Here is a 26,932-nt window from a genome sequence, read left to right on the forward strand (position 1 = left end):
TCTTAAAATTATATCAGAATAAAGAGTACCAAACAAATATGCATGATGAATTTTATTCAGAAAATAAAGTTTTAAAAGTTTGACGGTGTGAGCATTGTTAATTTAGATATTACAATTAAGAGAAATACTAGAACTCTAAAAACACTCTATGACACACTCTTTTAAATACACTCTTTTATGATTTTCAATAAATTCTAACCAATAACTAATAAGAGAATGTATTAAGATAAATGTGTTAGAGAATGTCTTGCTAACATTTCATTTATAGTTAAATAATTTACACCCTCTTGTATCAAGAAATGAACAACTTTTGTTAGGATATGTATAGTCTGTATATATCATCTCACTTTTATTTGATCTTAAGTTTAAAAATGTGATTTTGAACATATGTTTGAGGGTAAGATTTTGCATGAAAATAATAATAATAAGAGTTATTTACTATTTATAAAATGTATAAAAAAAAAAGGAAAATAACTTTCTATTAATATATCAAATTATTTTTTACATTTTAGAAAAATAAGTTAGTGAATATTTATTAAAAATGAAAATTTCATAATTTCAAAAGGAAAAAAAATGTTCAATGCATGAGTATGTAGACATGGACCAATATGTACTGATTCTGCATAGCTTTTCCTAATGGTATCATCAACTACAGACAATTTATCTGCTGTCAAATCCAAATGGGACTATGAAGCTTTATGAGTTTGTAGTGATATTTGGATGCTTCATGCTGATTTTGGCACAAATTCCATCTTTCCACTCATTGAGACATATTAATGTGGTGTCTTTGGTCATGTGCTTAATCTATAGCCTTTGTGCTACTGCAGCTTCCATATATATTGGTATTTCCTTTCCCTCATTATTAATCCAGTTAAATAATTAGCACCTATGCTTACAATTGAGTGCTCTTTTCTCTGAATTTTCCAAATGTTTATTTATTTAGGAAACTCATCAAATGGACCAGAAAAGGATTATTCTGTAAAAGGTGATACAGCAAATCGGTTATTCGGAATCTCTAATGCCATTGCCATCATTGCCAACACTTGTGGCAGCGGAATAATTCCAGAAATTCAGGTTTGAAACAGCCAGATGAGTTCCCTCTTATATATAAAACTTCTTAATATATGCATGCCATCAAAGTATGTGTTTGCGCTTTCTTTGGCTACAGGCAACATTAGCACCACCAATTAAAGGGAAAATGCTGAAAGGACTATGTGTTTGTTATGCTGTACTTGCATTCAGTTTCTTTAGCGTAGCCATCTCTGGCTATTGGGCATTTGGAAATCAAGCTGAGGGCCTCATTTTTAGCAACTTCATAGATAATAACAAGTCTTTGGCTCCTAAGTGGTTAATTTATATGCCCAACATTTGCACAATAGCCCAACTATCAGCTAATGGTGTGGTAAGTAACATCCTAATTCCCATTATAGCACTCCTCAGTGCATGTTTTGGTCACAGTTTACACACACCAAACATGAGTTAAGAGAGTGTAGACTGAATTTAATACTCAATAACATGTTTGACAAATCATTTTTATGTTGTTTTTGAACATAATTTTGGATCTCAAACCATGAATTTTAAATCATAATCCAAAAACAGTAAATGCTCATTCTTTACCTCAAATAGGATTTAGTTCACCATTGAACTGTAACATTTGGTGCAGGAGTATTTGCAGCCAACAAATGTAATACTAGAGCAAATATTTGGAGACGCAGAAAGCCCCGAGTTTTCTCCTCGCAATATAATTCCAAGATTGATTTCTCGATCATTAGCTGTAGTTACTGCAACTACTATAGCAGCAATGTTTCCCTTTTTTGGGGACATAAACTCGCTAATAGGAGCATTTTGTTATATGCCACTTGACTTCATTTTGCCAATGATTTTCTTTAATGTGACATTTAAGCCATCCAAGCGAAGCCCCATTTTCTGGTTGAACGTAACTATTGTTATTGCTTTCTCAATATTGGCAGCTATAGCAGCAGTTGCAGCAGTTAGGCAGATAGTTCTTGATGCCAAAACTTATCAATTATTCGCTAATGTATAATCGGATTGGTCTATGTCACCATCCTTGAGTATGTTGTATGTTATATTTAAGTTTGTACTTTTTTTTTATTCATGATCAAGTATTAGGGTTTAAAGTTGAAATTTAAAGATTAATTTGTGTTCGTAAAACATAATTTTTTATTAATTAAATATTATTTTTAAATGGGCAAAAATTAATCTTAAGAATACTAAATTGACTCCAAGTATACTTTACTATGTAACAATATTTTAACTTTTTTTTCCTTTTAAATTGTCATAACTATTACAGTAATATTTGAATTATAAATAATTGAGTTAGAATAAAATGATTTAATTACTCGTTTAATCTTTATAGTTTCATGAATTTTACTTATTAGTCCTTTTAATTAAAAATATTTCATTTTAATTTATACATACAAAATTTTTTGTTTCCTTTTAGTTAATATAATTACATAAACTTTCCTTTTTAATTCCTATAAAAGTAGAAGGCAGAGGTTAACAGAGACAAAAAAAAAATTATATATATAAAAAGCTAAAAATAGAACCTTTTTAATTAATAGGACTAAAAGATAAAAATTATAAAATTATAAAAATAAAAAAATAATTAAATCAAATAAAATTAATTGATAAAAGTATAACGAGTAGTTGTTTATAACGAATCTTATTGAGTTTTAAAGATCTTGTAATTGAATTCTCACGCGTTAACACCATTATAACTTGGTTAATTAAAATATAAAAGTTTAAATATGGAGATAATTTATGTATAACTATGGAGATATTTCCATATTAAAATAAAAAGTACACATGGAAGATGTATTGTAAGCGTGTAACGGTTGCTCTTTTCTTTTTTCTTTTTTTTTTTATGGGAAGAAAGGATACAGAGCAAATATGTCTACCCAAAAATTCTTCACCTCCGAATTGGGGTTAGACGAAAGAATTCATTTTTAATTAAACAGTTGTTGAATTACATATATACACTCGACATAATTTAAGATTGACAAAACCGTATTGTAAATCTAAATTTATAACTTATCCTTCCCTCCATTTTAACTTTTAAGTCCCAAACATGAAGGGAATTCCCCTTATTTTTTTAACTTAAATATCAAACTAGGGGAAATAAGTCCCTCCATTTCTTCTCTTTCCACTCGTTCCCCTCTCTCAAACATAGCATAGCATAACAATAGCATATCTCCATATACATCAAAGATGTTCATCTAAATTGCCCCTCCCCTTCCAAACAGCCTGTCTCGAGCATTGTGTTGATCAAGACATGCACTAAACTTGATCTTGCTATGTAAGTTGCAAGCTATAACGAGTCCCTGGCACACATGCTGCCTAAGAAGCACCTTCATGTTACAAGTCACAATTACCTTGCAGATCACCAGCCCTTGAGAACAAAAGAAAACCAGGAGAAGCAAAAAATGTGGAAGTGATGGTGCACCTAACAGCAAGCAAACATGTCTTTTTGTACTGCCTCAATGGTCTAAGTAAAAAGCATCTTTAACTCCTCAATCCGAGCAGTTCGAACTTCTTGATCAGTCAAGGCACCAGAAATCATTCGTTGTTTACGTGCTTGCACTGCCTCCATTCTCTCCTCAACTGTCCCCTGCAGTGTTAAACATGAGAACAAATGCCACATTCAAGTCAACAATAAGTTAATACTTGATAGTGATACCAAGGTGAAAATTCACATAATTTGGTGATAGACACCAAACAGACGTGCTGACAAGTGATACGTAATTATCCAAATTAACTCTCTTCAACAAAGCAATCTCATACAGCAAGCATTGCCCTAATTAAATTTTTAGCACTTCCTTTAAAAAAAATATTATAGAACAAATATTTTCATAAAAAGGTAGCAGTCCGGTTCAGCCAGAAGCTTCGTCACAAAAACTTCACCAGTTCGCTACCAGGTTTCTTGTACTAAGTGAAGCAATTAACTGGACCAGATTAAATATGCGCAAGTTTTTCAAAAAATGGGATATTAAATGTACCTTCACAATAAACCTTTTAATAGCCACCTTCTTTGTTTGTCCAATGCGATGTATACGCATGACAGCTTGTTCCTCAACAGCCGGATTCCACCATGGGTCCTGTCCAAAGTGAAAAATTAAAAAATATTTTCCAAATGTCAATAATAATGTCACTGTATATTGGATAGGTTATTCATAAAACATTCTGATGCGGCTATCTGAAATCTATATGCATGACAATTATTTACTCCTATATATTGTATAGATTAATTTTTTAATCTAAAACAACTAATTACTGTAGAATACAAAATAATAATTGTTATAAATTTATACAGAAGTCAGTAAAAGAATTAGTGAATGCTGAGCAGTAATAATTTAAATTTGAATAGTGTCACCCTAAACAAGATGTTTTTAAATCTTGAATCTTTAAATTACAACGTGATGCAAATATTTTGCTCTGACTAATTAATCCTCAATGATAACTTGAGACAAGGTAATGTAATGTGTTTGTTCCTAAAATTTTAAAATGCTGTATAAAAGCAACAAAAGTACACATTTGGTAAGTTGTAATTGTCTGGGTAGTGGGTAATGAAGATTTTTATTTTAATAATGTAGGGAGAGCATATATTATACACTCCACTAAAGATCATGTGATTTTGGTCACTTTTTGACTTCTTAGATGCACCCAATGCTGGTAATAATAACTTTGTCGAGGATGAGTTTTTTGCACAATCAATTTGATTAACTCACATCATGCGGATCATACCCAATATTAATAGAAATCCAATTATCCGAATTCAAATTTATTACACTTTATCCCCGTGTGATTTGGTTAAAAAACAGTTTGCACCTACCATGACAAAAGCATTAGAAGCGGCTGTTAGGTTTATACCCACTCCACCAGCTTTTAATGACATTAACAAGACCTGATGCAAGAAATAAGTACTGATGGTTATAAATAGTTAATGCATTGAACCAGTTTCACTAAACTGTCTAGATCTGAAACAAATGCATGAGGAAGTATGTCAAGACCAGGGTGTTGCTGTCTTCTGAGAATTGCTTGATTACTTTTTCCCGCTGCTGCAGATTCAAAGTCCCATCAAGACGAACAAATGAAATGTTACTCCTGTACGTGTAAAGTCACAAAGAAACAAACCTCATCGGTATTGTTCATTGCAAAAATGTGTTAAACCAATAAAAAGGTAATCACACATTTACACTCATAATGGCATTAACGGTTTTAAAGGAACAGATGAAGCATGCTGCAAGATCATAGCAATCGTCAAAGCAGACATCAACTTAGAAAGAATTGTAATATTGCAACACAATGAAGAATTCACATTCACGCAGATTCTCTCCCACAACAACAGCATCTTTCCTAGAATATGATATGATATGATTCCACCAGCAACAAATCTTACCTAGTGAAGGGAATCTGCAAGAGGTCGAGAAAAGCAGTCCACTGGCTGAAAACAATGCTTTTGGAGCCAGATGAGCGGAGATTTTCAAGTTCATTCAAAAGAACAGTCACCTTGCACGACTCTATCCAGTTCTTCTCAATATCCACCTGAAACCGATTCTCAGTAGGGGCAGTGATAAGATCCTGCCTGCCAATCGTTTTCCTGTAAAAAGAAACAATATTGTTTAGAATTTGTAACATAACTGCTGCAATAAAGACAATTTTAAACTTCTTCAGTCAAAGTTAAATAGAAGGTATCCAATATTCTAATAGGTTAGCTTGATAATACCTACAAACAGGACATAAACCAGAAGTAGCATTTCGCCAACTTGCCAAGAGGCATTCCCGGCATAAGCGGTGAGCACAAGGTGTCAACACTGCATCTTCAAATGCTTCAAGACATATTGGACACTCTCCTTGCTCCCCTTTGCGTAGCTCTTCAACAACTTCCTGAACATAAGCCCGTGAAGGTCCGTCTTTTATTTCACCTTCTGAAGCATTATAGGTTCCTCTAAGGAAGCGCTTAGCTAGTTTGTTCAGATCGGCAAATTCTTGGGTATCACCTCGACTAAATGAATCAATTGTTACCATGATAATAAGCTAAGGCTTTTGAAGAGAAGACAACTTAAAGGTACAAGCGACAAAGAAAACATAATCACGAGTGTTTTTCAAAGTTCAATCACATTACATCAAACAAACTTCCCAACAAACATCAAGCAAAGCTAAGAAAACCATCCTATGCAACAACAAACTCATTTCTATGCAGCATATTGTTCTGATGCAATCAAAGACACCAAACTATTACAAAGTAAAAAAAAATCTTATATATATGGATATCAAGAAATAAAACAAGTTTGTGATGAACCCACAGCCCGAAAATTAAATGAGCAGGGGCCACCAACTTTAGAAAGTCTTATAAAAACAGACCTGTTAGTTTCAATTCTATTACCAACCAAAGTACTGACTTAATGTTCCATTCTAAAAATCCATGCCCCTCCAAATTCGATTAGTACAGATAAATTTTATTTTTCTCTCCTTAATAGTCTTCAGTTTCAGAAATTAATAAAATTTAGGTGAAGTCAGAAAGAAAATTTTACAATTACACCTATTATGTAAAACGACTTTCGAGTTATTGATTTTGGTTTTCACTTTCCGGCCTCCACAATGTTGCCATCATCCAACATCTCATCATTGGATTATCATCCTGATCAATTTTAGTATGCTAAAGCTTACCACTCCTAAATTCAACTTGGAAATTGTAACTACTATACAATATAATTCAGAGGCCAGAGTTCATATATAAATTTTAGGTCTCTTCTACTGAAATTTCTCCTGAAATTGAAAATTAACCAAACCAGACCAAAAAATGACCAGACAAGATGCTTCCAATTACAGTAAGTTGTTCTGGCAGCAGAATTTTGGTACAATAATCATGTATACCAACAGGAATGTATGACATCATACCTCATTACAAGAAATGGATGATCACAACATTGCCGAAGACGTAAAAGTAACTCCAATATTGAAGCATAATTATGAAGAACACGCCCTTGCTCAACAAACTGGTCGAACTTTACCTGCATAAATTTCATAAAAAGGTTGGATCAATGTGACTGTTTCAGTGCCAAAATGTAAGGTGAAATTATTAAATTTAGATTAGAAATCCAGAATACCTTAGATCTTTTGAATAGGGCTTCATAAAAGTCTTTTTCAGCTTCTGTGGGTTCACAGTAAATTACCTGCATATCAGCTGGAGGGAGAACTAGGATGGGCCTGCAAGAAATTATAAGTTAATAGAATAAATTGTATGTTAAAATAGCAAAGGTCTTTGACCAGTTTACTGACTTTCCCTCTCGATCTGTGCTATGTTTGGTTCTCCTCAACATGATTGGCTTCAAAATTGATTGAACTAACTTCAGCCCTCTTTCATCACCGCCCTCAAATGGTTTCTGAATAAGTTTGTTCCACCTGAATCATATAAAACAAATCTTCACAGTCCAGTACTCCATCCACATACACAAAAAGAGTAAACAATCAAAGTAATAAACAGAATCACAGTTACTTAAAATAAAATGTCTACCCACAACAAATATTTTGCATTAGATGACTACGCTAAACATTCATGATATCCAACTTGGTTTCATACTCCAATTATGTTACACAGATTTTGACTAGAAAAATTATTCTAAAAAACCCAATCAAATCATAAATAGAATTCTTCACCAACAGATACCATTGTAATCAACTGATAGGAGACCTATGGTTAAACAAGTCTATGTTAGGAGGGAAAAGGGAGGCAGTTAGTTATTTTTAATAATTAACTGATAACAGTTCTGTAGGGACTGTTATACTGTATAAATAGGAAGACATAAGGGAAGAGAGAGGGGACAGAGGATTGTAATCAGGGAGAGAGGGCACTCTCGAAATTGCCTTGTGTACTGAATTTGATTGAACATTGGCGTGGCTCAACGAGGGGGTCAATAAAAACCTTGCAGACATTTTTTTCTCTGTTTCTTTCTTTCACGATCTCTCTTTTTACCAGTTGATTCTATCATCAACCAACAGAAATTTGGAAAGCAAAGTAAAAAAGGACAGTCAGACCACTTGTCTTAAGCTTATACAAGATTTATGCTACAAAATTATAAACTTCATGTACAAGTCTTGTTATCATTGTTATTTGTTACAATCCTCAGAAGGAAATATCTGAAAGCTGCTTCCCTAAATTGTAGAATTTTCTAAATGCTGTTAGATACATGGAATCAAAAGTAGAGTTTAAAACCATATCCACCCCCCCCCCCCCCAAAAAAAAAAATCAAAATCAAAACCTAGCATTATTCACCATCACCATCCAAAAATGACCTTCAGAAGTTAAATAAAAAAAATGATGAGAAAAAGGGGGAAATAGAAGAAAACATTGGACATAATCCAAAAGAGATATCATATCCAACACAAAGAAAGACATAAACTTACCAGGCCCAATGACCCCAAGGCTCTATTCTCAGAAACCGCAGAAGACTATAAATATCCTCAAGGCTGTTCTGTAGATTAAAAAGGGCTCCATGTCAGGAAGCATAAAAACTACATCTGTCATGAGACTCGTGACTAGTCCAAAATAGGCCACCAATACAAATACATGAACAGCAGGTTGCAAGAAAAAACTGAAGTACGTACTCTCTTGGAAATTGCTGAAAAAATCCCAAAACTGATTTTTAACTTAAAGGAGAAAGCTTTTCACATTAATTTGTGCATAAACTAATTTCTATAAGCTCAATCATATTAGTTTCTCCAAAATATATTTGTTAACTTATATATAAGCTAATTTTAGCTTATGGAGAACTTTATATCATTTTTTCTTTTAAATTTCATATCCTAGAAATGCTTATGGAGAAGTTTATCTAAATAGAGTCAAAGTTTATCCAAACAGAAACTAAAGGTTTGACAGCATTGAAAGGTACATGTGAAATACAGACCAAGGGTTATCATGCTTAAACACCATGTCCAATTCAACACTGATATAAACATGAATAATAAATTAATATGCAACTGAGCCAGGATGCAAGATGACTCATACCATGAAGGAGCAAAACCTCATCAATTATGATACTACAATGTCGTGGACAGATTCTAATTGTACAACTCAAAGATGGAAACCACATAAGGCACTGTCAAAGCTAATTAATGATTTCATAAGCTTAATCATACAAAATAATATTAGAGCAATCAAAGATTTCTAGCATATCAAGTTAATGCATTTTGTAGTGATTTTCTGTAAAATTTTAGGATTAGAGTGAAATTTCTTATTCTCCATTTCTTGGTAAATCAATTAGCTAATAAATCCACAAATACCAAAAAGAAAGTTGTCAGCCATGAAATAAGAGTAAGAAATAATTATAGTTCACCTGGATAGGAGTGCCTGTTAGACACCAACGTCTGTCAGCAATTAGAGCAGCAGCTGCCATAGAAATTTGGCTTTTAGAAGATTTTATGGTATGTGCTTCATCAAGAACCACTCTAAACCACCGAATTGAGAAGAGCCCACCATTATCCTCTGCATTCTGTACATCAGATAGATAGAAAGATGCAGCAGTTGATAAGTCTTAAGAAATGAAGCAAATAGATGACAAACAAGTTTCAACTACCTCACTAGAAAATTCAGAGGCCAAGATTCCATATGTAGTAATTACAACATCACTTTGAGCAAGACTTTTTGCATCTTTTGGCCTACTTTGTCCATAGTGAACATATAGAGACAGAGACCCGGGGTGTGCATGAGTTTCAATCTCTGCCTGGAGAAATGTGAAATGTTCAGAACTATAAAGTATTTGACTAACTCTATACATCCCTTAACTGAATATAGTGTGATACTAACTTTCAAGTAAAGAAATGCTGTAACCAGACAGCTAAATATGCAAAAGTTGACAGCTCAAATACCTTCCATTGCCCAAGAAGAGTCATAGGACATATTATCAAGTTGCCACCACTTGTTAGAGCATTCTTTTGCTTCCCCAGTTTATCAAAACCAGCAAACTTGTTTGCCTTCTTGGCTATGCTTGAAAAATTGTGCACTGTATCACTAACATCACTGCTTTCAATAAAGGTCTGGGTTATGGGTTGACTTCCTATTTGTCCACCCTTTCCTGAATGGGCAAGGAGAAGGGATATGGTCATGATGGTCTTTCCAAGCCCCATAGCATCTGCCAAAATCTTCATATCCACAATAAAATAATACATTACAAACATTGAACTACATGCAAAAGCAAGAAAAAATTCCAGGGTTAACTCCTTAAGAAACATACTCCTCCTCTGGCCATTTGAAGGGTGCTAGGAAATTCTATTGTGGCTTCACCAGAAAATGCATTCAAATAAACAACAAGCTCCCTCCTAACAAGTACAAGCACAAATACTTAATCAAAATCACTCATTGATTATCTGTGTGTGTGTGTGTGTGTGTTAAACATGGTTTTAAATTGGGGTTCACAACCGCAATAACGGCCACATCTAATGCATTTGTCCACAATTTGGTAGTCACAATGCAACTACAATTTAAAACCATGATATCAGATAAACACAGACATACTTGTCAGCCAGGTGATATGCCTCCCAACATGGATGGAGGGTTGTTGTTGTCTCATCCATAGCTTGTCCCTTCTCCATGTGTATCATCCAATAAAGCGCTTGCTTTTGATAGGGCCTCAGTTCACACAGAAGATTACTAGGGGGATCCATTTCCTGAACAACAATATCTTGTTAAAGATTATTGCACCACCATTTATAAGAATAAGTAGAACAGTGCATGTTGCCATCAGAATACAGCACCTCTAACTCTGAGTTTGATCCAACACCAACAATGTTCTCAACATCAATTTCTGAAATGGAATCTTCATTGTCATTCTCGTGACCATTTTGAGAAGGATACTCAGACTTGGCACGTAGTGATGGGACCTGAAGAGAATATCTCTCCTATTAAACAAAGGCACCATGAAAATTGATTGCAGAAATAGTCACAAAGCAATTAAATCCACAGTTTTGTACCCTTTGGCTGAGAGGACGCTTGTTGGAATAGAAATCACCAGGAGTTAACTCTGCCTAAAAACCAAGTGATGATGCAAGTCAATAACTAAGTAAAACTTTCTGCTGACTTACTAGAGAGTTACCTTATCCAACAACATAAGTTAACTCCACACAGGCAGTAAGAAAATATAGCTTCAAACTGAATATACCAATTACATTAAATATGTTCAGGAAAAATAGCAAAGAAAAACAGGTGACACAGGACCAACAACCACCTTCTTAAAAGGGTTTAGGCCAAGCAACCGAAACAAAGTTGGAAGCGGATGAAACACTGACTCATCCGTGGAGTTGGCAGCATCCTTGAGAGAAACCTGGTGATGCTTGCCAAACAGCGAACTGTTGATAAATACACTGACACAGATCCCATAAACAAAGCCGAATTCAGTTTTCACCATCAAAAAAATTCACTGCAAACCATAAAATTTCATCCATAAACAATGCGAAGTATACCTCACCGACAAAATAATGGAGTCCATGATGCCCAAAACATTAGGTGCGAATTTACACTGCCCCTCAATTCTAACCTTACGATCCCGCACAAGAGGCAAAAGACACCGAGCCCATTCGTTCGGTATTCTACCAATCTGCGAAACCAAAACACCGTTATTCAAACCACAATTTGAATTGAACAACCGCTAGCTACGTTACGACGTCGTTGCGTAATACCTCCCCAGCTCTTTCGGAGGAGAATCGAACTATCTCCGAACAAGTCGCTGCACGTCCGAACCCCTTAGGCGAAGCCGAGAGCGTCTTCGTCGGAAATTTGAAAACCACCGTTTCGCCGCAGTTTAAAGTCCTCCCTTTACACGTGGACAAACCCGTCATTTCGCCGCAACCCACGAACCACCAATCATCGCGGTTATTAACGCTGCGTCCTTCGCCGTCACTATGGTTGGAGTTGGCGGCGACGGTGACGGCGGGAGAGGAGGGTGTTGGAGGAGAAACCGGCTGCGGATTGCTGGGGCGAGTGGGTTTGAATTTTGAGGGTGTGAGCGTGTCGAAGATGATATTGATTGCTGCAGTGACGTCGTTTTTGGCCATGTGTAGGGCTCTGATGATTTCCATGTCGGTGAATTCGGAACCGACGATGGATCGGACGGTGGACAAGTGGTGGTCGCTGTCTTTGCTTCCCATTGGAACCCTAACCCTAACCCTAACCTGCTAGTTTGGCGCCAAGGGTTTGGAAAATTGAAAGGGAAGAAGAAAAAGTGTGAAATTCATAAATTACGAGAGAGGCGCGAGGATGAGTGATAGTGATTAACGAACGAGTCTCCGTTTCTACACTTACTTGGCGGGAGTCCACGCGAGACGCACGTGGTCATTGCCTTGCCTTCCCGCCATATCTAATATCTCCTGTTTCATTTATCACATTTCTCTTGTTATATAAAATAGTGACCTTAAATAAATAAATAAAATAACTAGTGAGAAAAATTATTTTGTAACTCTTTTTATTTTATTTTAGAAAATAATAATAATATGATAATATAATTTTATAAACTAAGGAAAAAGAAAATGGAGTCATGCATAACAGTTTCACGTGAAAAAAAAAGTTGAGTCGTAAATAATAATGGTTATAGTTACATTTGATTTAAATAATGTATACTAATATAAGTTTCATTCATGTATCAAATTATATGTATATATTATTATTAAATAAATAAAAGTTTATTAAAAAAAAAAGTGAAACAAAGAAGCAAATGTTGTCATAATTTGTTTTGATAAAAGTTATTGAGATGTTAACACAGTCACAAAAGTGTGTGTGATAGCATGACCCATGGGCGAATTTGGTGATTAAAGGAACCAAGGTGTGCATCTAGACAAAGAGGTATTCAACACAACCTCTGGCAAAATTAAACTCACCTACGTGATTTGTGACAATGATACTTGCAAACAATATGAACTATCTAAAGAAAGCAAGTTTTTCAACCATTACTATATGACTTTCTTCATTTGTGTTTTATTTCCTTCCACGCACTTGTTAATAGTTACTTTTTGTAGATTAGCGACTATTTTCAATCATTGTTGGAGGTCAATTCATGAATTTAGTTATTATGAAGATAATTTGAAGAAGGTTTTCATACAATGACAAGGAATATTATGTATTAATAAAAATAATAATAGGACTGAAATTTGCATTTTTTATATAGAAATTAATCTTAATGTAATATAACATACAAAAACTAATATTCAAAGTAAATATGATAATTAAATGATTATTTTTAGCCATGACAATATCATGTATATTATTTTTTATTAGAGAGATCGAGACATTTTTGTCTCTAATAATTACACACAAACAAATATTAAAAGTTATACATAAATATTTAATGAATATATAAGATTTTTTTTCTACATTTAAGGAGTATAATCATTCATTAAAAAGTGAAAACCAAATAATGATTACCAAAATATATTTTCTTTATAATATGTATATATTAGATTTATAATTAATCGATTTTATTAGCATTCCCTTAACATTAATTAAATTCTATTTTTTTTTTACAAATTTAATATTATTTGTTAATTTTACTGATTGAAATACAAACATTATATATGGGATTCACACAGATAAAATATTACTTTTTTTTTCCTTAACAGTTTTTTTTTTATTCAGATGTGTACAAGTTCAAATACGTAGTATATAAACTTTGAAGAAGGAGGCTACATATTCAAAGTCAAAATTTATACTTGTTTGAATATTTGTAATTTTGACAAAATGCAATACAAATTCTTTGTTTTGTAAAATTATATTTTGAAACCTAATTGACTTATTTCATGTTTTTGACAATTGACATATCGACATATATGTTTTACTATTTGCTTAATACAAATGAATTTGAGGGGATGAGTGGGAAGGGGAGTGGATTTGAGGGAAACAATAAAAAGACAATCTTGCTTAGTAAAGAAAAGAAAAGGGAGATTTTAAGTGAAATTTATGTAATATCCATATTAACAGTAATTACCTAAAAAAATTAGAGGATTTGAGTAAAATTATATTTAAAAATATTAATATTCTTCTCTTTTGTTCAACTTCTTATGACTATTTACTAGTTTTTACTTTCGTTATGGTATATCGTAATTGAATATATAAGACTATATTTCATTATAGATATCTCATATTTAAATATGTTGTGTATGACACTATATTCTAATATGTTATTATCCTCACGTGTTGTCTACATAAAAAAAAAAACGTACATTAATACATCAAAGGTTAAAATGGTAATTTTATATATTATTTATTTTTATATAAAATTTTAACTCAATAAAGTACAAATTTAAAATACCAATTAATCTTTATTTCTCACATAATTTTACTCTACCAATCAATTATAATTTTATTATATTATACTCTGTTTTCTACCTATTTTTTATCAAAATAATTCTCACCTATTCCTTGCCATTCTCTCCATTTCATCCCCTCTATCAAGTAGGGAGTTAAGGATTTTACCAATTAACTGTTATAGGTTTAAATAAACCTCTTATTATTTGGAATGTAAATATAAAGGAACAACATATAAAATCTTTAACACGTCAACTTAGATTTTGGTTTAGTGAGAATCAATATTAAATTTGTTGGAATAAATTTTGTACATTATAATTTAATTTATCATTGTTATCTATGTTTCACAAACTAATTTATCTTTAATGTAAAAATTTATCAAAACAAACTTTTTTTTATCAAGATATGTAACATTATTTTTAATAGCTTGAATAGTCTTTAAAAACCAATAAATAAGTGATATTCTTTTGACATCTAGTTGAACCAAATTATAATATATTTTTCAATATCCAACAACTTGTTTAGACTTTAGACTACTTGAATCACTTAAAAAGCTTCAAAATATATGTATCTATAAACTTTTGACACCGATTGTCAAATTTAATAAGCTAAGCAACTGCATAACACTCTTTAATTGCAATAATTCAAAATATGCATCAACCAAGATCAAAACCCAATGATAGCCAAAAGTGGAAAAAATAAATAAATAGAAACAACAATCACAAAACACATGAATGAAATTGAACCATAGAAAAAAAATGGGATCAAACTAAAGGAAATAACATACAAAGAAGCAAGTGAAATTGATAAGAATGCAAAAAAACAAGATGAAAGTGTAAAAACACTATATCTAAAAGCACAAAACATAAACTTAAGAGTAATGAAATCGGAACACTAGATGTAAAAGTTAAGAAATTGTATATCCATCAACACAAAAAATGACACACCAACATTAGGAAGAAAAACGTTAGAGAAGAAGAAAAAAAGTAATGAGAAAAAATGTAAATTGTAAAACCACTTTTATTTATAATTTGAACGTTCATCCAACGTTGAGAGCCGAAAATCAGCACCCAAATATAACTGGTACAACTGAAAATTAAAGATGCAACAAATGAGCATTAACCATTAAACATTATGCAAGTTAATATAATGAACATGAAACGTTATAAAAACTTTACACTTGGATTGGGACCTATTGAGTACCCATTAATAACATTTGTCGTGTGTACCGGAAGGACCCTCTCGGCCACGTGGATCGGCACGTCATGACCTATCAGATATTGACGCGGCCCAAACATCACCTCGGCCCGACCACATGAATCGACCACGTGGATCGGCCACGTGGATCGACACGTAACACGACGCAGCCTAGATACCAATTCGGCTCGGCAAGGAATTGAAAGTTGTACTCCACCCCTATTGGCTCGGCCGGAAGCCGAGAGAAAATGTTTCGGTCGTTTTGTACCGGCTCGGCCAAAAGTCAACATTGAGTAACTAGAATAGCGATCATGATTAACAAGGGACAAAGCACAATTAAGGCCTAACCCGCCGATTAACATCGTATTACCTAATTTGGTGAGTGTCAGAGAAGGCCCACTACGCTCAGGCCCATGTCAGGTGTTATAAATAGGTCACACGTAGCGAGGTATGTCACTGTTAAATTATTATCCTAGATATTCGTGTTTGTCCTGACTTGAGCGTCGGAGTACCTTTTGCAGGTACCTCCCCCCTCTGAAGCATCCATCTGGAGTTCTCGTTCGGCCCTATTCCCACTTGAAGATTACGAGTGTACCCTTTGACTGGTACATTTTGGCGCCCACCGTGGGGCTGAACCGATAGCTTTTGAAGAAGACGAACTGAGCACAAGATATGGCAAAGACAAGAAAAACGCACACCGAAGATCACCGATCCGAAGATGAACACCAATCTGAGGCGGACAACGCCGAGACGGTTGACGAGACTAACATGACCGAGATGGTACGACAACTAAAGGAGGAAATGGCCGCCATGAAACAGCAACGAGAGAAAGACGCCCGAGAGATGGCAGCCTTGAGGGAAGAGAATGCTACCCTCAAAAACCAAAAAGATCCCACATGGAAGCCCTCCGAGCTGACTCACACCCAGGGGTCGTTCCACTCGCTCGAACACCACACTTCTCTCCACCATACTTCCACTATAGCTCCAGGAAACCATGGTTCGGCTGCCCAAGTAGCCGGCCGACCTGCGTATGCTCCGCCGGCTGGAGCACACCGACATCCTTTTACCTCTAACATCATGCAATCCTCTCTTCTTGATCACTGGAAGTCCCTTCCGATAGATAAATATGACGGGACTACCGACCCCGACGAGCACGTAGACGTTTTTCTCACCCAAGTCACCCTCAGCACCACAGACGACGCTGCCTTATGCCGAATCTTCCCAACATCGTTGAAGGGAAGAGCATTGAGTTGGTTCACTCGTCTCCCGGCCAACTCGATCGACTCTTTCAACACCTTAGCATCTCAGTTCACCATCCAGTTTGCCACCAGCCGACCCCACCATTTGACCTCCCTCGCGTTGGTGAGTATAAGATAGGAGAAGAAGGAATCTCTTCGGACCTTCATGAGCCAATTCAACAAAGCGACTCTTAAAATCCGAGACCTCAATCCAGCCGTCGCCCTTCATCATTTGACTACAGCTTTGAAGCCGGGACCGTTTGCCAACAGCATCTGCAAAAAACCCCCGTCCGACATGGATGATTTGAGACGCCGCGCCGACAAGTACATGCAAATGGAGGAGCTCGCGGAATTCCGCAACCAAGCCAGGGCAGAGGTAGCGCCCAAGGCCGAGAAGCCGACCGAAAACTCCTACCGCAGTCGTCCCAAAGACCTGGTCCCAAGAGAAAAGCCCGTTCGCGGACCAAGATACACTCACTACACTCCCTTGAACGCCAGCCGATCGACCGTACTGGACCAAGCGCTTGCGGCGGAAGTCCTGGCGGTACCAAAACGAGCGTCAACTCCCCCGCGTGCCGACACAACCAAATCCTGCAGATACCACCGCAATCGGGGTCATTCGACTGAGGAATGTGCAGCCCTGAAAGACAAAATTGAAGATTTAATAAAACAAGGGCAACTCCAACGATTTGTCGATCGACCTCGTTCTCCCCGATACGACGATCGTCGACATCGCCAAGATCAGTCCGACCGAAACAGATCCGACAGGCTTCATTATAGGGAACGAAGCCGGTCAAGGGATCGAAAGGAAGAGGAACCAACAACTCAACCCCGAAGGGTCATTAATACTATCGCCGGTGGATTTGCAGGCGGAGGCCCGACCTCCTCAGCACAAAAGAGACATCTGCGAGCCGTTCGGACCGTTCACGCGGTCGAACGCACAAGACAGAGACTGCCCACCATCACCTTCACCGAAGCTGACTTTAAAGGTATTGATCCAGACCAGGACGATCCCATGGTCATCAGTGTCGAAATCCACAACTGCATTGTTCGGAAAACGTTGGTCGATCAAGGTAGCTCGGCCGATATCCTCTACTGGAATACCTTTAAGCAACTTGGCATCCCGGAGGCTGAGCTAATCCCCTACAACGAGCCCTTGGTTGGATTCTCAGGTGAACGTGTCCAAACCAAAGGATATATCAAGTTATCTACTCGTTTTTGCTTCGACGGTACCGAAGCCCGAGACATTCCGGTCAAGTACGTGGTGGTGCATGCCAACACGTCATACAACATCCTTCTCGGAAGGCCGTCCCTCAACAGGTTGGGTGCTATCGTGTCGACTTCGCACTTAGCCATGAAATTTCCTTCTGAATCGGGCCGAATTATCACGGTCCATGCGGATCAGAAAGCGGCTAGGGAATGTTACTTTGCTAGCCTCCGGCTACCCCGTCTCGATACGACTGTTGAGATTTCCGTTGAAGTACTTTTGTTATAATTGAAATTTAGTTTAATTCCATCAACGGTCTCAAACACGGCAAGTATACCGGCCGTTCAAGTAGTAAAAATATCGTATCCACAGGGATTAGAAGGTAAAATAAGCATTTAATGACTATTCGTGACTAAAGAATGATTCCAAATTGTAGTTCGTCATGTATATGAATCGAAGAGCATGACTACTGGAATGAAAGCTATAAATAAATAATGGTTTGTGAGTGGAAAAGGGTAGAAATGGTAATGGTTTTGTGAGGTTGTGGGGGTCAGATTTCACCAAACGTAACACTAATGTATCCTTAATCTCTTGTTGAATTCATTGCTTAGTCAACCCATAAGTTTACTCAAACCTAATCCCTTAGAGAAAGAGCCTAGATGCGGATATTGAATATCAATCCCTTGAGTACCCAATATCTACACCCGCATTACGGGCTAGGGTTTAAGACTACTAATGGGTCAAGCTCTATCCCTAGATACAATCACCACTAGGCATATGTTTCAGAACTAGTTTCAAAGGTTATTTTCCAATACCCATGGAACCTTAAATCATGCAAAGGGTGATCAATCCAAAGCAAGCATTAAGAATAGAAACAAACACAACAACAAATAAAACAACATGTATATACATCATTAAAACCGTAAAGATTACAATAGAGTACGTTGGTTACATCTAACCCCACAAAATGGGTGAAACCACTCAACAAAGAGGGCAAATACAAAATAGAGATGGAAGAGGAAGTGAAGAACCGAAGGAAAGATCCGCACACGGACGATCCCAAGCCCTGGGAATCCCTTCCGCAGCTCCTGGAGGCGCCCAATGTGAGAATGGAGGTTTCTCCCCCGAAAATGGCTTCAAATACGGGCCTGGGAGATCAGATTAGGGTTCCGCGCCCGGCGCGTAAGTCTTGGCGCCCGGCGCGAAGCCTTCCCAACAAACTTTCTGCCTTAAGACACGCGCCCGGCGCAATTCATATTGCGCCCGGCGCATTGGTTTCCAGAGACGAAATACTCTGCTTTGCTCGCCCGGCGCAGGTCTTATTGCGCCCGGCGCAACACCTCTTCTCTGCTCCTTAGCCTCTTTGGTTTCCAATCCTATGGGTCTTCAATCCTCAAGTCTCTAGCTCAATACCTGCACAAAAAATGAGATGTATTAAGGTATTGTTAGCTAAATTTGGGTTAGTTATATCTGCACACAAAATGAACCAAAAAGAGAACAATTATATTGCAATGGTTCAAAGGATGAGTGGAATTTGTTCAATAAGCCTCATCCAAAAAGAGGTAAAATTGAGACTTAACAACTCCCCCAAACTTAGAACCTTGCTTGTCCTCAAGCAAAAGGTAATTAATCTAGCAGATAACAAACAATGCAAGTGAGTCAATTTCTACATCCTAGTTCACTTGTATCTTCTTTTCGCAAGCATGAACCCCAGATGAATTTCCAATCACAATTATTGCAATAGAACATGACAAGGTGCAAACAAAGGTTTCAAAAGAGATCAAAGAGCTGAGAAGAGTAATGACTATCTGTGTATGCATCCTCACTAGGAAAATGTTTCTCTCTATGCACACTAGTGTATCAGGGTGAGTGTTTCTCTCTAGTCTACTACTCACGCCACATAATTCAACTTTGCTCTTCGTTTCCAAATGAAACCAGTGGTAAAACAAATGCAGACACTTATCACAAGGTCTTTATTAGGGCAATCTGGGTCAAGCAGGGTCAAGCGGTAGCAGTTTTATGGTTTTTCAAAGATTGAAGGTGCTATAGCTTAAGAGAGCAAATAAGATTTTACAATGATGTCCCTCTCCATACCCCATTACAACAATTTGGCACATGCCCTTTACCTGATCCAAGCCATTAGCCTTTATGAGATGCATATTTACATTTTTGCATCTTAATATTTTTGTTTTTGTTTTGCTTTGTTTTTCTCTTTTTTTTTTTTTTTTTTTTTTATTTTGTTTTGTAATGGCTGACCACATACTTTCTTCTTCCCAAAATTTCCCATTCTTCAACTCCCCCAAACTTATTTGATGTCATCAGTTTGCTCTCTTAACCAAAGCAAGGGTTATGGTTAATTTTTCTATGGTTTGGGATAAGTGGAAGGTGTGGTGTTTAGGCTTAGGAAGGTATGGGTCAAGTGGAAAGTGGATATGGCTTTTTGGCTTAGAAGGTTAACAAAATATGGAAATATAAATGCCTTGATCATATAAATGCACAACATAAGCAAACCACCAGGGAAACTCAAGCAAAGTCTATCATGCAACTTAAGTGTAGTTTACTCATTGGTGTTTGGGCTCAAACCTCACCCGGCTATGCATCCACAAACTATCAAACTCAGCTCAGTTCTATGATCAACATTGAAACCCGTATGCAACTAGTCATGAACTAAAGATCTAATGTGACTTGAAAATGTCTAAGGTACACACACCATAAACATCAAGCAAACTATAATCCAGAATCGACCACAAGCAAAACAAGTATCAACAAGATTAAAAACCATGCTAAGGCAGACTATTCACAAAAAGAACCAACAGAGTAATCATCAAAAAGACTATATATAAAAACAGTTAAATACTGAAAATAAAAGACAGAAAAGTAAATTGCAATAACAAAGGTAAACTAAGGTAGGCTCCGTCTGCTTCCATCTATGGGGTCTGGTCATCATCATCTCAAGAGCTGCTCCACCATCATCAACTCCATCAACCTCAGCAGCTCCACTCCCCCAAACTTAGGAGCCTGGTCCCCAGGCCAACCAGTATACGCCTGAAAGTCCTGGTAACCAGAAGTGATTGCAGAGTGTACTCATGAAAGAACATGGTGAGCACAAAAATTATACACAGTGATGACCAAGCAAATATAGCAAAAATGGAGAATATCCTTAGACCAAAATTAAGCACAACATGCATGCACACGGAAATGAACTATAACAATGCAACATAAAGCACACAAACATACAACATACAACAGAACATAAAGAAACATGATTGAAAACAGATAAATATGGGCTGTCAGGAATGTGGTGCGCCGGGCTTAACACAGATGCGCCGGGCTTAATATCAGTAAAAATCAACGAGGTTTCAAAATCTGATATCTCGCCGGGCGTGCGTTAAACGCGCCCGGCGTGGTGGGTTCCAGAGACCACAATTCGAGTCTTGTGCTGGGCGCGAGGTGAAGCGCGCCGGGCGCATAACCCTGATATGGTCAGTTTTGCCTAAATTTACTTTGAGATAAGGCCTGATTTCCACCTAGATACAGAGTTACCTCTTCCTCACACTCCCAACAAGATGTACCCTATATTTACCCACTCAAGCATGATTCTAACAATCAACATCTAACACAAAACAATACATACCACAAACCAACATATAACACAAACAACGTGTACAAAAAACAATCATGCATAACAAACATTAACACTAAAATCTACAACAGAATGAAAGGACAAACACATAAACAAAGTCAGATCTCTGGGTTGCCTCCCAGGAAGCGCTTGTTTACTGTCCCGAGCCTGACGGTGACCAACTTGAAGTGCTCTGATTCTCCTTCTCCTCTTGTTGCTCTTGTTCCTTTTTGCCCCGTGTGCAATCTCATGATTGCTCAACAAATGACTCAGAAGGATTGGTGAATCCAATTTGAGCAGTACCTTGCATACAAGAGAAAGCTGAAGACTAGAGTACACAGGTTAGCTCCAACAATTCATTGCTAACAAAGAATAACAAAAACAGTAAGGGATTAAATCACAAATAGCTATAAATACTAAATTGCCATTCTAATCCCCGGCAACGGCGCCAAAAACTTGTTGAGATTTCCGTTGAAGTACTTTTGTTATAATTGAAATTTAGTTTAATTCCATCAACGGTCTCAAACACGGCAAGTATACCGGCCGTTCAAGTAGTAAAAATATCGTATCCACAGGGATTAGAAGGTAAAATAAGCATTTAATGACTATTCGTGACTAAAGAATGATTCCAAATTGTAGTTCGTCATGTATATGAATCGAAGAGCATGACTACTGGAATGAAAGCTATAAATAAATAATGGTTTGTGAGTGGAAAAGGGTAGAAATGGTAATGGTTTTGTGAGGTTGTGGGGGTCAGATTTCACCAAATGTAACACTAATGTATCCTTAATCTCTTGTTGAATTCATTGCTTAGTCAACCCATAAGTTTACTCAAACCTAATCCCTTAGAGAAAGAGCCTAGATGCGGATATTGAATATCAATCCCTTGAGTACCCAATATCTACACCCGCATTACGGGCTAGGGTTTAAGACTACTAATGGGTCAAGCTCTATCCCTAGATACAATCACCACTAGGCATATGTTTCAGAACTAGTTTCAAAGGTTATTTTCCAATACCCATGGAACCTTAAATCATGCAAAGGGTGATCAATCCAAAGCAAGCATTAAGAATAGAAACAAACACAACAACGAATAAAACAACATGTATATACATCATTAAAACCGTAAAGATTACAATAGAGTACGTTGGTTACATCTAACCCCACAAAATGGGTGAAACCACTCAACAAAGAGGGCAAATACAAAATAGAGATGGAAGAGGAAGTGAAGAACCGAAGGAAAGATCCGCACACGGACGATCCCAAGCCCTGGGAATCCCTTCCGCAGCTCCTGGAGGCGCCCAATGTGAGAATGGAGGTTTCTCCCCCGAAAATGGCTTCAAATACGGGCCTGGGAGATCAGATTAGGGTTCCGCGCCCGGCGCGTAAGTCTTGGCGCCCGGCGCGAAGCCTTCCCAACAAACTTTCTGCCTTAAGACACGCGCCCGGCGCAATTCATATTGCGCCCGGCGCATTGGTTTCCAGAGACGAAATACTCTGCTTTGCTCGCCCGGCGCAGGTCTTATTGCGCCCGGCGCAACACCTCTTCTCTGCTCCTTAGCCTCTTTGGTTTCCAATCCTATGGGTCTTCAATCCTCAAGTCTCTAGCTCAATACCTGCACAAAAAATGAGATGTATTAAGGTATTGTTAGCTAAATTTGGGTTAGTTATATCTGCACACAAAATGAACCAAAAAGAGAACAATTATATTGCAATGGTTCAAAGGATGAGTGGAATTTGTTCAATAAGCCTCATCCAAAAAGAGGTAAAATTGAGACTTAACAACTCCCCCAAACTTAGAACCTTGCTTGTCCTCAAGCAAAAGGTAATTAATCTAGCAGATAACAAACAATGCAAGTGAGTCAATTTCTACATCCTAGTTCACTTGTATCTTCTTTTCGCAAGCATGAACCCCAGATGAATTTCCAATCACAATTATTGCAATAGAACATGACAAGGTGCAAACAAAGGTTTCAAAAGAGATCAAAGAGCTGAGAAGAGTAATGACTATCTGTGTATGCATCCTCACTAGGAAAATGTTTCTCTCTATGCACACTAGTGTATCAGGGTGAGTGTTTCTCTCTAGTCTACTACTCACGCCACATAATTCAACTTTGCTCTTCGTTTCCAAATGAAACCAGTGGTAAAACAAATGCAGACACTTATCACAAGGTCTTTATTAGGGCAATCTGGGTCAAGCAGGGTCAAGCGGTAGCAGTTTTATGGTTTTTCAAAGATTGAAGGTGCTATAGCTTAAGAGAGCAAATAAGATTTTACAATGATGTCCCTCTCCATACCCCATTACAACAATTTGGCACATGCCCTTTACCTGATCCAAGCCATTAGCCTTTATGAGATGCATATTTACATTTTTGCATCTTAATATTTTTGTTTTTGTTTTGCTTTGTTTTTCTCTTTTTTTTTTTTTTTTTTTTTTATTTTGTTTTGTAATGGCTGACCACATACTTTCTTCTTCCCAAAATTTCCCATTCTTCAACTCCCCCAAACTTATTTGATGTCATCAGTTTGCTCTCTTAACCAAAGCAAGGGTTATGGTTAATTTTTCTATGGTTTGGGATAAGTGGAAGGTGTGGTGTTTAGGCTTAGGAAGGTATGGGTCAAGTGGAAAGTGGATATGGCTTTTTGGCTTAGAAGGTTAACAAAATATGGAAATATAAATGCCTTGATCATATAAATGCACAACATAAGCAAACCACCAGGGAAACTCAAGCAAAGTCTATCATGCAACTTAAGTGTAGTTTACTCATTGGTGTTTGGGCTCAAACCTCACCCGGCTATGCATCCACAAACTATCAAACTCAGCTCAGTTCTATGATCAACATTGAAACCCGTATGCAACTAGTCATGAACTAAAGATCTAATGTGACTTGAAAATGTCTAAGGTACACACACCATAAACATCAAGCAAACTATAATCCAGAATCGACCACAAGCAAAACAAGTATCAACAAGATTAAAAACCATGCTAAGGCAGACTATTCACAAAAAGAACCAACAGAGTAATCATCAAAAAGACTATATATAAAAACAGTTAAATACTGAAAATAAAAGACAGAAAAGTAAATTGCAATAACAAAGGTAAACTAAGGTAGGCTCCGTCTGCTTCCATCTATGGGGTCTGGTCATCATCATCTCCAAGAGCTGCTCCACCATCATCAACTCCATCAACCTCAGCAGCTCCACTCCCCCAAACTTAGGAGCCTGGTCCCCAGGCCAACCAGTATACGCCTGAAAGTCCTGGTAACCAGAAGTGATTGCAGAGTGTACTCATGAAAGAACATGGTGAGCACAAAAATTATACACAGTGATGACCAAGCAAATATAGCAAAAATGGAGAATATCCTTAGACCAAAATTAAGCACAACATGCATGCACACGGAAATGAACTATAACAATGCAACATAAAGCACACAAACATACAACATACAACAGAACATAAAGAAACATGATTGAAAACAGATAAATATGGGCTGTCAGGAATGTGGTGCGCCGGGCTTAACACAGATGCGCCGGGCTTAATATCAGTAAAAATCAACGAGGTTTCAAAATCTGATATCTCGCCGGGCGTGCGTTAAACGCGCCCGGCGTGGTGGGTTCCAGAGACCACAATTCGAGTCTTGTGCTGGGCGCGAGGTGAAGCGCGCCGGGCGCATAACCCTGATATGGTCAGTTTTGCCTAAATTTACTTTGAGATAAGGCCTGATTTCCACCTAGATACAGAGTTACCTCTTCCTCACACTCCCAACAAGATGTACCCTATATTTACCCACTCAAGCATGATTCTAACAATCAACATCTAACACAAAACAATACATACCACAAACCAACATATAACACAAACAACGTGTACAAAAAACAATCATGCATAACAAACATTAACACTAAAATCTACAACAGAATGAAAGGACAAACACATAAACAAAGTCAGATCTCTGGGTTGCCTCCCAGGAAGCGCTTGTTTACTGTCCCGAGCCTGACGGTGACCAACTTGAAGTGCTCTGATTCTCCTTCTCCTCTTGTTGCTCTTGTTCCTTTTTGCCCCGTGTGCAATCTCATGATTGCTCAACAAATGACTCAGAAGGATTGGTGAATCCAATTTGAGCAGTACCTTGCATACAAGAGAAAGCTGAAGACTAGAGTACACAGGTTAGCTCCAACAATTCATTGCTAACAAAGAATAACAAAAATAGTAAGGGATTAAATCACAAATAGCTATAAATACTAAATTGCCATTCTAATCCCCGGCAACGGCGCCAAAAACTTGTTGAGATTTCCGTTGAAGTACTTTTGTTATAATTGAAATTTAGTTTAATTCCATCAACGGTCTCAAACACGGCAAGTATACCGGCCGTTCAAGTAGTAAAAATATCGTATCCACAGGGATTAGAAGGTAAAATAAGCATTTAATGACTATTCGTGACTAAAGAATGATTCCAAATTGTAGTTCGTCATGTATATGAATCGAAGAGCATGACTACTGGAATGAAAGCTATAAATAAATAATGGTTTGTGAGTGGAAAAGGGTAGAAATGGTAATGGTTTTGTGAGGTTGTGGGGGTCAGATTTCACCAAACGTAACACTAATGTATCCTTAATCTCTTGTTGAATTCATTGCTTAGTCAACCCATAAGTTTACTCAAACCTAATCCCTTAGAGAAAGAGCCTAGATGCGGATATTGAATATCAATCCCTTGAGTACCCAATATCTACACCCGCATTACGGGCTAGGGTTTAAGACTACTAATGGGTCAAGCTCTATCCCTAGATACAATCACCACTAGGCATATGTTTCAGAACTAGTTTCAAAGGTTATTTTCCAATACCCATGGAACCTTAAATCATGCAAAGGGTGATCAATCCAAAGCAAGCATTAAGAATAGAAACAAACACAACAACGAATAAAACAACATGTATATACATCATTAAAACCGTAAAGATTACAATAGAGTACGTTGGTTACATCTAACCCCACAAAATGGGTGAAACCACTCAACAAAGAGGGCAAATACAAAATAGAGATGGAAGAGGAAGTGAAGAACCGAAGGAAAGATCCGCACACGGACGATCCCAAGCCCTGGGAATCCCTTCCACAGCTCCTGGAGGCGCCCAATGTGAGAATGGAGGTTTCTCCCCCGAAAATGGCTTCAAATACGGGCCTGGGAGATCAGATTAGGGTTCCGCGCCCGGCGCGTAAGTCTTGGCGCCCGGCGCGAAGCCTTCCCAACAAACTTTCTGCCTTAAGACACGCGCCCGGCGCAATTCATATTGCGCCCGGCGCATTGGTTTCCAGAGACGAAATACTCTGCTTTGCTCGCCCGGCGCAGGTCTTATTGCGCCCG

General features: G+C 37.2%; 3 protein-coding genes across 3 annotated transcripts; 2 read left to right on the top strand and 1 right to left on the bottom strand.

Annotated features, from left to right (window-relative positions):
* The first annotated feature begins 688 nt into the window (after window positions 1-688).
* On the top strand, window positions 689-2,779 carry LOC109811585 (GABA transporter 1). The gene is made up of 4 exons (XM_020375367.2): window positions 689-842; window positions 944-1,074; window positions 1,169-1,402; window positions 1,664-2,779. Exons 1-4 carry the CDS (start codon window positions 689-691, stop codon window positions 2,042-2,044), a joined length of 900 nt encoding a protein of 299 aa, XP_020230956.2. The 3' UTR covers window positions 2,045-2,779.
* Window positions 2,780-2,911: 132 nt separating this feature from the next.
* RAD5 (DNA/RNA helicase protein) lies at window positions 2,912-12,368 on the bottom strand. The gene is made up of 20 exons (XM_020375382.3): window positions 11,692-12,368; window positions 11,476-11,609; window positions 11,241-11,376; window positions 10,987-11,040; window positions 10,771-10,896; window positions 10,532-10,683; window positions 10,251-10,335; window positions 9,886-10,158; window positions 9,594-9,740; window positions 9,354-9,509; window positions 8,425-8,492; window positions 7,300-7,422; window positions 7,128-7,227; window positions 6,919-7,031; window positions 5,744-6,022; window positions 5,417-5,617; window positions 5,028-5,121; window positions 4,850-4,921; window positions 4,017-4,115; window positions 2,912-3,628 (listed from the first exon to the last, which is right to left on the bottom strand). The coding sequence occupies exons 1-20, from the start codon at window positions 12,157-12,159 to the stop codon at window positions 3,506-3,508; spliced, it is 3,003 nt and encodes a 1,000-aa protein (XP_020230971.2). The 5' UTR covers window positions 12,160-12,368; the 3' UTR covers window positions 2,912-3,505.
* Window positions 12,369-16,909: 4,541 nt separating this feature from the next.
* Window positions 16,910-18,416, top strand: LOC109811645 (uncharacterized). Its single transcript, XM_083064893.1, has 2 exons — window positions 16,910-18,223; window positions 18,387-18,416. The coding sequence occupies exons 1-2, from the start codon at window positions 16,910-16,912 to the stop codon at window positions 18,414-18,416; spliced, it is 1,344 nt and encodes a 447-aa protein (XP_082921019.1).
* The last annotated feature ends 8,516 nt before the right edge of the window (window positions 18,417-26,932 follow it).

The sequence above is a fragment of the Cajanus cajan genome, chromosome 10 (genome assembly GCF_000230855.2).
Source record: "Cajanus cajan strain Asha chromosome 10, NIPB_CcT2T_4, whole genome shotgun sequence".
In the NCBI taxonomy this organism is placed as follows: domain Eukaryota; kingdom Viridiplantae; phylum Streptophyta; class Magnoliopsida; order Fabales; family Fabaceae; genus Cajanus; species Cajanus cajan.